General features: G+C 33.9%; 1 protein-coding gene across 1 annotated transcript; it reads left to right on the forward strand.

Moving 5' to 3' along the window:
* Nucleotides 1-2805: 2805 nt before the first annotated feature.
* Nucleotides 2806-16307, forward strand: LOC128229820 (uncharacterized). Its single transcript, XM_052941643.1, has 12 exons — nt 2806-2938; nt 4566-4735; nt 7936-8041; nt 9650-9750; nt 9909-10070; nt 10480-10580; nt 11069-11184; nt 11538-11785; nt 11889-11946; nt 12419-12633; nt 15554-15762; nt 16080-16307. Exons 1-12 carry the CDS (start codon nt 2806-2808, stop codon nt 16264-16266), a joined length of 1806 nt encoding a protein of 601 aa, XP_052797603.1. The 3' UTR covers nt 16267-16307.

Below are 16307 nucleotides of genomic sequence, written 5' to 3' on the forward strand. Positions count from 1 at the left end.
AAAGAAAATTGCAAAAAAAAAAACTTACATAAAATTGACATCAGTGTGTATGTAACGCATTGTATCTTACCTACTGGTGTGCCACATCGCTTAAGACACATGCATCTTTCGCAGTTTTTGCGCATTTTTCAATTCAAATTTTACCTCTGTTGTCTACCACTTTAATACCAGTTAGTTCAAAAATAGCGTCGATATATTTATCTGTACTCATAAACACATATGGTTTGGGAAACCGTTAGGCGCTACTTTAAACGGGGAAATACAGCTGAGACAGCAGTATTATTGTTGCGTTTATTATTACTCTTTCTTTCCCCCACCTCAGATAAGTAGATCCAAAGATTTGGCCATGCTAGAAATTCTTATCTTGCCCACGGGCAAAGATAAAACAAGTACCTGTATGAAACTCCTTTTTATTGAATCTGACAATTACCTCCCTTGTTGAAGCAAACAGGTATTAATTTCTGCATGTGACATATGTTTCGCTAGAAAATATTACGTAGAATCCTAAACATGTTAGTTCATTGACTTGTGTACCGCCTTGTAATACGTTCCTTGCATGCAACTTGAGGGGTCATTTTTCAACGTGACCAGACTGCAGATGGAGTGATGTGTATGGTCTTGATTTGACCTTAAATTGATGAAGCCATTAGATTTGCGTGGTTGGAATAAACAGCACATATAATCAATGAATTTAATGAGGTTTGACCAGATGATTCACTCAGTTAAAGATTGAATACAACCCATGGCTGCAATAACCAGGGTGAGGAATCACGTGACTTAAAGGGGTTCTCACATTGGTCACCACGGGTCACAACCGATGTAAACAATCAAGCAAGAGGTGTTAATTTATATATATATTTTTTGACAGAAAATATATGAAAATAATTCTTTGCCTATAAAAGACTATACTATTTTCTGCTTCTACAAGTGTGAAATAATTTTGATTTGCTTGTATATTAAAGGGGCTGTTTCTCGTATGATAAAATAGCGGAAAAAAAGAAGAAAATTGTCGAAAACTGATATAAACTTGGCATCGATGTGTACAATGCATTGAAACTAACTAACTAAAGTACCACATAGTTTACAATTTGATCACGCATAAGGAATGAATTCTACCTGGTAGACATACCCAGTAATCATTTTTAATGTCAATATACGAAATAACTGCTAAACTTAAATAAATTGTAAACTATGTTATCACGTGATATTACCGAGGTGTATAGCTTAATTATGTCACCCGATTAGAGTAAGCCTTTGTAGCTCAGTGAGTACGACGCTGGACTGCAATTCTGGCAACACAGGTTCAAACCCGGTCTCCGACACATTTTTTTTTACATTATGGTACTTTTTTTTACAGTTATGAATCAAAGCGTAACACATTTTATTAGATAATTGTCCTGAGATTCGTTTTTTTGGTGCCAATACGTGAAACAGCCCCATTAATGATGCACTCCTTGGCCAAATTTTCAGCGTTGCATCGTTCTTCAAAATCCCATCAAGTTGAACTTTTGGTCAGGGATTGCATTGTTAAAATACAAATGAAAAAAAAACAACTGGATAATTAATTCCTTTCTCTTCTCCATTTATAATGCCATGCATCATTGTGACCATACTGCTATGTGTTCATAATGATATTGAAGATGAATACCACTTTGTTATGATTTGTCCGCGATATAATTAAATAGGGAAAAAATCATAAATACATTTTACTATGCAAGACCAAGTAAGTTATAAACAAGCTTTGCATTGCAAACATGCTTTTAAACTACCTTAACAATATAACCCTTTGAATAAACATGCTTAACTTTATTGCTTTTTACATGTTGAAACCATTCTTAGAATACTACCTACATTTTCAGCCAATGAGATTGCAGATAAGCAAGCGTTGAGTAGTAGACTTAAAAAATTTCAACGTTCGCGCGTGTTTAAAGGTCCGCCTACTGCCAATCATCTGATTCACACTCCCTGCATCAGAGTTTGCGTCGATAATATATCAGCCAATAAGGCCTAAAGTTGTATTCTAAGTCAGTTAGATGCCATGAAGTGAATTCTTAATGATAAAAAAAAGGTTCGTTCGCTACGCTCACTCCACCCATTCTTAATCATTAAGAATTCACTTCATGTCATCTAACTATTACATAATTTAAATATGTTTTGTACTCTCGCATTTATCAATTATTGCCAAATTGCCATGTGCTATGTTATTGTTATAATGATGAACTGTATATGTTCAAGTTAACAATAAATGTTCTGTTCTGTTCTGTATATATATATGCATACGTATTATATTTTGCCGTGATACTATTTTATAACATGTTTACGACAATATACATTTCTGTCTGTCTGACTGGCCTATTTAAAAACCGGATAACAGCCTACAAACATTGTACACGTATGATTACTTACGTCTTTTTTAAGATAAAATTGTTATAACTCTTTTAATCTTTGTTAACACCCTTATGACGCAAGCAATGTATTTCAATGAAAGAAGTCAATGCGGCTTTTGTGATCATTGTATTTAACTTTCGGTCTAGCGATTATAATACAATGTATTGATCTTTCACGCTAAACCTGTACATGCTATTGAATAGATATCATCGCTGGATGTCACGCTTGAATAACCGGGTCCTGACCGCAAATTAAATACCTGACTGAACTGTTGACCATTTATAACATTTCTTAAGTACGACAGAACGAACACGGACTGACCTTACTTAAAGAAATATGTTTGCTAAAGTTTTCAATTGATTTTGCGGAATGGTCATGCTGAAAAATAAATTGCGATAAATAATCAAAACTACAAAGATGCATACCGTCTCAAAGGATACTGTGCTTTCTGTAAAAGGCGTGTCCTTTGCCATTAAAACCAATGAAATTCTTCGGGATATATCATTTACATCATGCAGTGGAGATTTGTTGGCCGTCATGGGACCCTCAGGTATGTGGTAATGTTCTGCTTGTATCAATATAATATCATGGTTGTCCGGTTAGCGCAGTGGTTAGGCGCGCTCGCTTCCCACCTAGGCGACCACGGTTCGATTCCGGCCTGGGCGCATGTGAGTTTGGTTAGTGGTCACCAAGCCGGACAAATAGGTTTTCTCCGAGGACTCCGGTCCCCCACCCACAACACAAGACCACACTCTCACAGAACATCGTGGCCCTGGTTCTGGCATAGTTTCTGCACAAGCTCTTGAGTTCGGTAAGGGTTACTACATGTATAGGTGTTTGAGGCTACCGTTTGAGATTTGTTTGCCTGCTTTAAGTATGAGTGCTGCGATGCAATAGGGATACAAGCGACACAATTTGCCAACGTTAGTGGCTGTAAACGGTAACTGAACTCAGGGTAGCCTGCGTGGTTCGCTGCTTTGCTTCCTGTGGTAAGACAGTTCTTACCCGTTCTCGCTGGGACCAATTCTTGAATACGCCTAAATTTTCTGGAATAATTATAAAATATATGAAACAGTTCAAATATAAAAAAAACAATACGATGCTGCACAAATTGTAACCAGGCTAAAAACGTTCAGTATCAATTGCTAGACTAATTGCTGAAATAGGATGAGTTTCATTGTCCGCATGAGGAGAATTGCAAAAGTTCATTTGAGTATACAAACATAATCAAGGTGAATTGCCTACGGTCTTTTAAGAGCATTATTTACACCTATCATGGACAATTCTAAACCTTATAATTTGAGAAATAATGAAACTTTTGTAACATTGAATAGGCGTTTAGAAATCCCCAATTTGAATGGCCAAATCCCTCTGCATATTTGATAATAAATTATCTGTCTTAGATACTATATTAACCTGTTGATGTTGTGTTGATTGTTTCAATGTATAAACTAACATTCATGCAATACAACATTATTAAATTACATCTCGCTAGTTCCCGGCTTCTTGTCCCGTATACAGGACTGATATGCTAACCAATACCGCAAATCACCACAAGAACATATTAATTACTTTTTCATGAGCAGATTATGAAAAGTCCTGCATTTTTTGTTTATTCTCATATTGCCTTGAGAATGTAATTTTTTATTAAATTGTTTATAATGATAATAATTGCATAATGTTTTATGTTTAAATAACATTTGAAACAATCAGAGCATTTATTAACTAAACTATCTTTTTAAAGGCACTCACTTTTGCTTTAGGGTCCGAAAAAGTTTTCCAGAAAATGCACCTGAAAAAAAAACATATTTAAACTCATTTTACTCTTTGATTCTGAAATTAAAAAAAAAATACATTCAGAGAATAAAAATATGTTTGTCTTGTGGGAAGCGAACCCACGCCTCTACAGTTAAGAAATGATGAAACAACCGATAATATAACCACTCGCCCACAGGGTCTTATATATCCTGTAATGGATATTTTAACATTTATAAAATACATTGAAAACCTCACTTGATAGTTTCTATCAGCAAATAACGCTACCGCCTTTTGCTATATGGCGGGAGCAACGGCTTAGGGAATAGTTGACCTCAAAGACAGTATTTGAGCATAAATAAACAATATAAACTAGTGTGTCAGAAAAAACATGCTTTTTATGCCATCATTTTGTTTTAAAGGTTCCGGGAAAACAACACTCCTGAATGTCGTAGCTGGACGCCAACAACTGACGTCAGGAGAAATAACGTTATCGGGACTTCAGTTTGGGAAACAGTTACGACGTCGACTTGGATTTGTCCTCCAACACGATGTTTTCTTCTCAAACCTGACTCTATGGGAAACACTTTATGTACGTACATACTTATATTTTAAGAAAAACCAACATGAATGCAATCAATTAAAACACTGATTTGTTTCTGAATTATAACGCTTTTGCACAAATGACACATTAATCCAGCTAACTAATTAATTCTTAGATGTAATTACATTTATGCATTTATGTGAAAATGCCGGGAAACCAGTGATATAAGACTGCTGACAAAAAATCAGATTGAAGAATTTCACATCTAAGTTCAAAAATTGATGTTAAACACCACATACACAAGAAAATACATCACAAATAAACCACAAAAGGAAAATGCACGCATTAAGCAAAAAAAATGTTGATGCATAGCATTATGCCCATAGTGATGTATCGCAATTTGTTAAAACCTGAGGCAGTTTAAGCCACTGTCGATTGTATTTAAAAACACAGCCGATGTGGGGCAAAGACAAACATGGGCAATTTTGAAAAGCATGAAAATGTCTGTTAAGAACATTTGTTTAAAATTTGGTCCTTAATATGTAACATCACTGGATTCGAAGAGAATAAATATTGTCAAGTAGTAGAAGGTTAAGGTGACTGTCATTGAGAACTGCTTATGTACAAGCCAGTACCATGGGAAGTATGAAATATATAACACCAATGCCTGTTTGCAAAACTATAATGTATTTATAACAGTATAAAATGCTTTTTATGGCAAAAGGAAAATTCATGCATTTGAAAGACATGATTGTTAATAACACAGCAATAAATTTAAGGCATTTTGTTACAGTCAACACACTAAATTTTAATGAATGGGAAAATATGATCCTTTTTTATGATTTAAGAAACCACATGAAATAAAGCGTTTAAATGACGTTGTAAAAGAAACATTTTAGCGCTTGCAATATTAAAGTGACTCGCTCATGTTTTTTGGACCAAAAATAAATTTTCCGGTAATCCATCTAAAAACACTTATTTTATCATTATTTTACTCTATGATATCAAAATTGCAGAAAAAAATACAGTTATAGCATAAAACGTATTTTGGTTTAAGTGGTGTTCGAACCCACGCCGGTATAGTCAAGAAAGAAATAGAAAACAACCAGCTAGTCCACACGGCCGCCGGAACTTTAACACAGCCGTAATTAATTTTCTATCGCATTATAAACGCTAATGAAAATTGTGGTCTTCAGAGACGATATTTGAGAAATTATCAACATTTGCTGAAGGGTTCCAGCTTTTGGTATTTTTGTTTTAACACTCATTATGATTTGCCACACTTTCTTTCGTAATTAAAAAAGTGCATTTAACAAACCATGAGCGAGTCACTTAATGTCACTTAAAGTCACGTATGTTATTGAAATGGCTATGTTCAGCCATTCTCTGAATTATTTATGCATCATATTTATGCATGATGCATTCTCAAAAATGAGAACAAATATATAAAAATAATATAAAGAGATTTAAAATCATGTAACAATGTTGTTGGTCTAAACATTACTTGAGATCATCATTTTACACAAATAGAATTCAGTATTTAAGATAAACAACAGGAGCGGTATTCATAAAATTTCTTAATTCATTTTCTAACTTAAGACACTTTCCTTATTTTATTATCTCTTTAGTCATATGAAATAAAAAATAAAGAATTTCAAAAATACATTATTTCTATTGACCTTATTGAAAACAAACCCATACTTTAATGTTATAAACACTTATACATTTCTTTTCATTTGTCTTTGAAAATTTTAAGAAATTGACTTAAGTTAGAAAATGACTTAAGAAGTTTTATGAATACCGCTCCACAACTTTAAATAACATACACACCTTTTAGAAGACGAAAGCGCTTATATTGGACTGTACTAACAATATTGTTGTAGGTAAAAACATAAACAAGTTCAACGAGACTAGAGAAAAGATAAAAGAATGTTTAATGATGGGATGACTGAACAGTCCGTGAAACACGAGTTCACTTGAACACGGGTCTACTGGGGGCTAAATCAAGTTTATATGGCAAGAACCTCACGCTTGACCCAACACGAATTTGCAGTACGAGTTCACGGACACAAACGATCAACGGTAGATAGAAGAAAAAAACTAAATACAAACGAAACAAGCAACTGTTGATAAACTGTTTATTGTATAAACAAACCCGTCTTGAGCAAGATATGTACATTTGTAGAATTATTTTTCATGGTGCCAGCTCACATTAACTTTTTTTTACATATTTATGTTTTAACACTGAACATCATTTCATTTAGTAGTGATGTTTGTGTTAAAGACTAGAAAAAAACACATTATCATTTAAGAACGAACACTATGTAATTCAAATTATAGTCCTGTATTTTTGGACGTTTGTGTTATTGTTCCATGTTTTTTGTTTGTGAGTGTTTGTTTTTCTGCTTTATGTCTTTGGCCTTGACCCTGTGCCATTAAAAGGGGTTTAATTTTAAACTTTTGGCTACTGAGTTTGTTTCTGTATTTTTTTATATAAATATTTAGAAATTCTGGTAAAGGTTTCGAATTTTGCTATATTTAAGTCAATATATCAGCAAATATTTCATGTATTGCAATGAAATTTTAGGCAGTTTGAAACTATCCAAATTACTGAAATAATCAAGTTGGATATCTCTATTGTTCATATGATGTAAATAATGGCATTTTATTTTGCGACCTAGATCATCTGGTTTAGGTTTTGCATGTAAGCATGCATAAGTCAATATCTCAGCAACGACTTGATGTACTGCACTGGAACTTTATACAAAGTATCCCAACCATTCAACCTATAACTATAAATTATATGGCATATATTATACATTTTGCCCTTTTATTATTCGACTTCGTATTTCTGGTTAAGCTTTTGCATGTATGAACAATAACTCACCAACTGCTTGATGAATCGCGTTTAAGCTTTTAACAGTCAAGTAACATAACTCTATCTATGTAAGTCAATATTTCAGCAACGTCTTTATGAACTGCATTGGAATTTGACACAAAAGTTCTTAACAATCCATCGCACTTAATTTTTCAAGCTCGGTAACTTTATTTAACATAAACTGCTAAAAATGGCCATTTATAATTCGACTTAGAAATTGGGGTTAAGATTTGCATGTTATTTAATTTAACAGTAAGCCTGGCATGTTTTACCAAAACTTTGCAATCAAACTTAAAATAGCAGAAAAGTCGAGCGCGCTGTGCCTATGACAGCTCTTGTTAGATTTGTTTTAAATACTTTTTATCTTCAGTTTACAGCAATGATTCGACTACCAGAGAGTGTTCCGAAAGAAGAAAAGTTACAAAGACTGGAAGAGATCATTGATGTCCTCGACATTCGCAAGTGTAAAAATACTGGTACGGATAAACAACCTTTGCTTATCAATATTCAGGAATATATAAAGCTTCTGAAATATTTATATGAAAGACTACAGAAACAAGCTTAGTAGCCAAAAGTTTAAACATAAACCCCGTTTAATGGCACTGGGTTAACGCCAAAAACAAAGACTACAGAAACAAAAAATCACAAACATGGCACATGGAACAACAGCACAAAACGCCACAACAACACAGGGCATATATTCTAATATATATAAAACACAAGGTCTGTTTATCAAGGATTGTTAGGTACCGCCTTGGAACGGTCAGTGAAATTAATTTGCGTGCACAAAGGGTTTGCAGACTCAAGGGGCCGTTTCAATAAATATTTTATTCGATCTCAGTCGTAAATTGAAAACATCATAGTACCACATTTTCATTATTTTGCTGCTTATTTGAACTTTTGCCGACATTTAAAATGAACATGAAGTTGAGGACATAATATTTGTTCATGTATAGCAATTTGTTATTTTATACAGATTTAAGATAATTTAAGCTACGACTAAAATCCTTTTTAAAAACGGCCCCAAGGTGCTTAAGTGATTTAAAAGTGTAAAAACGCAATATAAGGCCTATTTATTGTGCCATATTAAAAGCTGTGCTTAAATACGTTGATCATCCTTAATAACCCATATTCGGTATAATCTATGTTTTTACTACTTCTGAGAACAAAATCGATAAGCATCTAACAAATTTGACGTTGAATGGGACGGTTTATCGACGTTATAACTTAGACTTATATGTTAGGTTGAGCCCTAGCTAGTTAACTGGTTTAAACCCTCATTATAACTTTCATTGTTGTTTTGGGCCCTTGCTTTGCATCCTTTAACAGAGTCTATTTTTTAATGTTCGACTGCCTGGCCCTTACCTGAAGTATTCATTGTATTATTGCGCGATTCTGAGTCGCTGATTAGTTGTCCGTCTGCTTTGTGCCGTTGCTGGTTAACATTTCAGGCATAACGGCGTTACATAACGGCGTCCAGGTTGTGCACACAAACTGGTTTAAACTCCCAGTAAATTTACATATTACTGACCGTTCCAAGGCGGTACCTAACAATTCTTGATTAACATATCTAGTTTTTTAAATATAGTATGTATGCACTGTGCTGTTTATGGAGTTTTGTGCTGTTTTTCCATGTTTCTTGTTTGTAATTTTATGTTCTATGTCTTTGGCGTTTACCCACTGCCATTAAACCGGGTTTATATTTAAACATTTTGCTACTGAGCTTGTTTCTGTAGCTTTTCGCATAATTATTGAGTCTGAGCTCGAGATTCAGACGAAGTCAAACAAAATGTTTATTTTGTAGTAAAAAGGAAATTATTGGAGCAAAGAAGGTAAAAATTACTGTATCTGCTACTAATAATCTGTTCTACAATCAGGCACACATCTTTTGTCACAATTAGTAATAATATAGATATTTTGAAACATTAAATAATTCATTTTTCTGAGCCTGAGTCTGAATCTTGAGACGCAAGATGATACTACCTGGTCTTATCCTGTCCATGCAGTTTCCTTTGTTTTATCATAAAACCAGGAAATTAACGCTATCCAAACAATTGTATATTACTATGTTAAATGTATTTCAGTGATTGGCGATATGTTTATTCGTGGACTTTCTGGCGGAGAAAAGAAACGAGCTAGCATTGCGTGTGAACTGCTTACTGATCCAGATATTCTTCTTCTGGATGTAAGCATTATATTCTATTGATCTCGACATTATGTTAAACGTACCTAGGCGTGCGTTATGACAAGTTACATGTATATGTATTTCATAAATGGTTATGTAGTTTGTTTGGTTTATCATTCAATGAATTACTTGCAAGCTATTGAAAATGTATTCCTTAGGAACCAACATCAGGTCTCGATTCTAGCACAGCTCTCAGCCTGATTGGCCAACTAAAAGGTTTTGCCTCTCGCTACAACAAAACAGTCATTGTGACGATTCACCAGCCGTCAAGTCAGATTTATCATATCTTCGACGCTCTTCTTCTTCTTGCACATGGCCAGGTATGTGACTCATTTCCAATTGCTAGCTCACACAAGAAATGGACATCCGGGACAGTAGTATTCAATGTCGTTCTTAACCCTGTCCCTAGACACGCCTCAGAGATTTCTTTCAGTCCTTTTGTCTGTTATGTTTATAGACAAATCATAACACTTTGATTCAAAACTGATTTAGTGTAATATATTAAGTGGTAATTGATAACAGCCCCTTGGACATCCTCAAAATGACCTATGTTATGCTAGTACTGTTTCATGTGTCTATGAACTATCAGTTTTTGTAACATCGAACATGATTTTACTGACAACTCATACACAATTGTAACTCAGGAATGCTACAAGTTGTGATAGTTGTTGCAACACTGTCAGCAAATGTAAATAAAGCTAAAGCACTTGTATATTATGTTACTTTTAGGTAGCATACTTTGGACAAGCACACGAAAAACCACTGGAGTTTCTGCAAAGGCTTGGACATATTTGTGATCCTTTATACAATCCGGCAGATTTCCTGTGTGCGTCGGTTGTGTTTTTATAATTATAGATATATAGTTATTGGCAGTTAAAGGGAATAACTAATAAGTGAATTTTTCTTGTCAACATCGTCCTGTTTTTGCTCATAAGGATACAATTAAAGCATAAATACAATTAACTCTAATTCTCGTTTAATTTATACTTGACGTAGTTTTGGTAGGCCATATTTGTACATACAGTTACCTATTGTACTGATTATTGGTTGAGGTATAAAAACATTCATCTAGCTCTTGCTTGACAACCATTTTATAATGTTTTATTGCCTGCACCCTTATATTTTACCCGTGATTCATTTTCAGTGGCGGTAATGAAACTTGAAAAGGCAAAACTCGATGAAATTGTGCAACTACACAAATCGAACCATTTTCAGTAAGTGTTTGATATCAAAAGCTCAATTAAACAAATTATGTATCTTCTAATTTATCTTCTGTTAATGGGTATTCTACAAAAATATAGTATTTTCCCATTTTCAGACCACACCCTCAACCAATTTCAGATGGCAAGTTAAATAATGGTTTCATTGCTGACCAAGGCTTCAATGGTGACCTCAAACGTAATGAAAGTCACACTCTCATATTGCCAAGAAAATGTAAGTGTGTATAAAAATTATGAACTGTTATCATACTTAACTTGTCTTGATTTTCATTTCGCGTAAACATATTGAAATTCAAAAATGGAAAATGGGGAAGGAACTAGTGATTGCTATGATCAGATTGGCTATATTATCTAAAATGTGTATTAAAACTATCCTAATAGGGTCATGGTAAGTTGATTATATGGTGAAGGTTATGCAACGATAAACGAAAACATACTTACCTTAAATGAGTAATTAACCTGCAAGACTTTAGCTTTTCTGATTCCGTTCTATTTGTAAGCATATACCCAATTCTGTATGGCCTGGGACATACACATCAACTAGTGACAATACTGTGATACTTTCAGACTCCACAAACACGATTGTAACCTTGGATGATGTTGACCTAGATTACGTGCAGAACAAGCAAACAAGATGGCCAACAGACTTCTGGACGCAGTTCAAAATGTTGACATGGCGAAACTACAAACAGTCGAAAAGCCGAATATTCGAATATCACGACCTGATGCATTTTGCGGTAATGGCAGCTGTTGCAGGCGTGCTCTTCTTTCAAATTCCGAAAGATGCAGATGTGTTTAGAGACAGAATGGGTCTTGTAAGTTATGATTTCGTTTTGTCATTCTAGTTAAAATGAAACTCAAAGCTCTTTCAGATACCGTTATTTGATAAGTGTATTTTATCTAGACGTTTAATTTCAGATATTTTTCTGCGTTACGTTTTGGACATTTGAACCTGCAATACAAGCCATCTTAACATGTGAGTATTTTAAGTGTAACAATTTCCTATGCAGTGACCTCCCTTGACAAGCAGGGAAGATTTCTGTCGCCAAGTACGATCAGAGCTGGATTTCAGCTTTAAAAGAGTTACATTGCTTTTTTAAATAACGTTGTTTTCTAAGATAAAAATAACCCATATTTTATTTCAAATGACATAATGTTACTTTTGAACGACGTCAAGGTATTTTGATTATCATGGTGGCAGTGTAGTACTGAACGGCTAAGGGAAGTTAAAGATTGTGATATTTGTAAGTTAATATGATTTATATGTACCAGTAATATATCCAATTTTATTAATCGGTTTAGTGCAATAGTTTAGTATAATTACAACCGTTTTACTTCAACTGGTTGTGTTTTTATGTGTAGATTTTTGTCATGTATGATCAAAGCATGAACATTTTAAAACATTGTGTGTTTCTGATATACATTTCAGTTTCTAATATTAATTTCAGTCCCAACAGAGAGAGGCATAATTTCGAAAGAGAGGGCTGCAGGGGCGTACCGACTGTCTGCTTACTATCTTGCCAAAACTGTGAGCGAACTACCGTTAAAAATCGTGGTTCCATCGTTGTTCTATACGTTCGTGTTTTGGATGTCTGGATTGGGCAACGTTAGACAGTTTTTCATGACTTGGCCCATTTTGATGCTCAGCGTTTTTAGTGCACAGGTTTGTAAGCTCCTCTTATTTAAACCCTACGAAGCATTTCCAGATTTATAAGTAAATTATACACGAGGTATGTCGGCATAATATCAATCACTAGCAGAAAATGTGATTACTTTAAAATGAATATCGCAAAAAGAGTAAGTCTGCATGTCTGAGAGTAAATCTGTATGTCTTTCATCTTTTTTAAATGCGTAATAATCCCTGGATAAGCATGATCTTATCTAAACAAAATACATTTATACAGTTAAACTGCGGTCGTTTGAACAGGCGGTCTTCAGAAAACCGGCGTTCAGTCGAGGTCGAAGCTTAGTCCCAACAATTTTTCCTTCTATTTTCATATAAAATATACTGACGCTGGATCGAAACCAAAATAAGTCGATGAGTCAATCACCATTTCCCGTCCCAAATACACAAATCCTTCGCAAACCCTTATGAATAACTCGAGGTTATAATTTTATATATTTTCCTAAAAGCATGATCTAAATTAAACAAACAATCGGCAGGTATTAAAATTTCGCAAAGTGTAACATCTGCAATGACATATGAATGGAAAAAAACCCCCAAAAATACGATTATCTACGTTGGCACATAGGTGACATCCGCAGCAATTTATTTTTATTTTGGCCACTAAGTTATGACCTTAACTTACTCTGTTATGGTCTCAAGTTACTAAGTCGTGGCCACAATTTACTAAGTTGTAGCCACAAGTTACTAAGTTACCTTATAAATACAGTGTTGTGGATGACACCTCTGTGTCACCGTAATTATCACTGTTTACGCATGCCCGCTAACACTTGATAAGGGCACTTGTTTCCAAGTTTCCAAGTTTATTTAACATCACTCATGTCATAAATACATGACAAAATGAGCATGCGTACATATACAATACAACATAATGAGGCATTAAAATATTATTGGACATAATAGTACAAATTTTCTAAATATGAATACTTTTTTATGTTATTGAAACTTAAATATCAAACATATATAAATACATGTAGAGTAGAACATAGTTTTACATTCTTATACTTAATTTGTTAACAATACACTTGAGGAATTTACATAATTTTATGAATTTTATATAATCATGTGGATTGATATTCATAATTTCTTTAAATTTTAAAACATTAGGATATAGGTATAATTGTCTGTCAATAAATCTTATTCTATATTCGGCAAAATAGGTACATTCTAATAAATAATGAAATTCATCACCAATACTGTTTCATCACAAAGTTGGTAGTCTATTATTTCTTGTTCTGAATTTAACTAAATATTTCAAAAACTGAGCAGGTGTTTTAACTAAATATTCTTCGAATTCAAAATTCTCTTTGAACAGTCTAAAGCTACAACATTTTCTTGACGTATTTAAAGTAGAATACCACTCGTTTTTGAATAGATAAGATAATTTCATTTGAACGGACTTTTTAAGCCATAATGTGTTTGGAAACTCATGATTTTCCTAAAAATTATTCATACCACATTTAACAAATAAATTTCGTTTATGTTTTATCCATTGAAATTCATTGTTTCTAATTCTTTTGTCATACAAATATCTACTTAGCATAACATAAAATACAGACACTGGAAGTTTTATACAGTGTGCGACTATTAAGCTTTGACCAATAACTGATCATTTGTGTATTAATATCTTTTTGCAATGGCTTTACACCGGTTTCGCCATATACCATACAGTTTGGGGTACTGCTTTTCATATTTAGTACATACTTCAAAATTTTCAACTGTACTTTTTCTAAAATATGATTAGTTCCGTAGCCCCTCACCTCACATCCATATTATAAAATCGGTTTTACAATTTTCTTAAACAAATTAATCTGTAGATCGATAGATAGACATTATGTTTTTGCTTGTTTTTAATAGACTAAACATGGCCTTTGTTGCTTGCTTTGCAATATGTTCTTTAGCTTTACAAAAAGAACCACTTCTACCAAATTTCACTCCTAGATATTTATATTCAGACACTACATCCATAATAGCCTTACAAAGAGTGAACTCGTATCTAGGCAATCTGGTAAATATAAGAATTTTGGTATTTGAGGTATTGACTGTGAGTCTATTATCGTAACAATAATTTTCATATTCATGTAGGGCATTCTGTAAACAATCATTCTCTAAACAATTATTATTTGTAATAATAAAGCCATTAACAACTCCGCTATTTTGAAAATAGTCATGTAGATAATTTACAAAAAACGAAAACAATAAGGGGGATAATCTTTCTCCTTGTCTGACCCCTATAAAACATGGGAAGTGTCCGAGCATGTTCCATTTACTCGAACGCAACTTTTAGCCTTTTCGTACATATTTAACATTAATAAACTTTCCTTGCAAAAAATAGTTCTCTTATTTTAACCAAAGGAAACTTCTATTAATGGAATCAAATGCAGCTTTCAGATCTATGCACGCACAGAATAGCTTTTTGCGTGAGACATACAGGAAATCTATAAGCATTTTTAATACGAAAATAATATCAACTGTCGAGAACGTAGGTCTGAAACCAGCTTAAAATTTACTTATCAGATCATGTTTTTCAACAAATTTCAAAAGTCTTTTATTAAGCATCAATGTAAATAACTTCCTAAAGCAACTGAGCAGCGATATTGGGCGTGTGGTTTGTTTTTTGTAAAAATAATCTTTGCTAATTATGCATTAGTTGTTTTTTCACATTTAGTAAACAACAGGTTTTAAACATATGAGCGATTTGCACAACGCAATACATAATCCGTATCGAACTAAACTGACGACTTAAAAAAATGCAATTACATTGAAAGACATTTAATAACAGACTAAAGTGCAAACTTGGGTGGTTCGAAATATTGAAAAACTCCAGGTTTAAGCTCGGTCCCCGGCGTCCTTGAGCAATCGCAGTTATACTGCATTACAATTATCTTTTCTTTTACAGGGTCTTGGGCTGCTGATTGGGGCTTTGTTTACGAACATGAAAGCCTCTATGCTCTCAGGGAATACAGTGATACTTGTTTCGCTCTTGTTCAGTGGCTTCATTACCCAGAGATTCCCTTGGTGGATGGACTGGGCGCGGTACATTTCTCACATCCAATATCCTCTATCGGCCATCACCATTATAACGTTACAAGGATTGGAGCCGATATCGTAAGTTTACAGTGTATTTTTTATTTATTAATTTATAACACATATGATACGAAATACAATCGAATGTTTTTCTAATGGCACTTCTTGTTGCGATAATCAGGAGCGCGTCCATGATTTTATCCCAGGATAAATTAAGGCTCCTAACGTAGAACTTTTTTCAAAACCTCCCTCAGGAAAATGTTGGCTTATTCTAGTCTTAAATGGTGCATTCAGGTGTGATTTATGCACATTCTTTTCTATTCTTTGGATTTTAAATGCTCATTTGGATATCTGTTTTCTAGCGATAATTTATTTTAAAGCATTTAATTTAATTTCAGATGTCTTTCAACCAGCGTGTCTCGGTATCAAACCTGTCTGCACGATGTGAACGCCACTGTGACCTCGGGTGATATTCTGAAGGAGGCGGGGATTGTCCTTCCGCTACATTGTTACATTTCAACGCTTGCCTGTTTGCTTGTTATCTTGCGTGTTCTTGTATACGTTGTGTTACGTGTACATAGATAGTGTACTGGTATACATTGTGTTACGTGTACGTAGCTACTGTT

This window comes from Mya arenaria, chromosome 4 (genome assembly GCF_026914265.1).
Source record: "Mya arenaria isolate MELC-2E11 chromosome 4, ASM2691426v1".
Lineage (NCBI taxonomy): Eukaryota > Metazoa > Mollusca > Bivalvia > Myida > Myidae > Mya > Mya arenaria.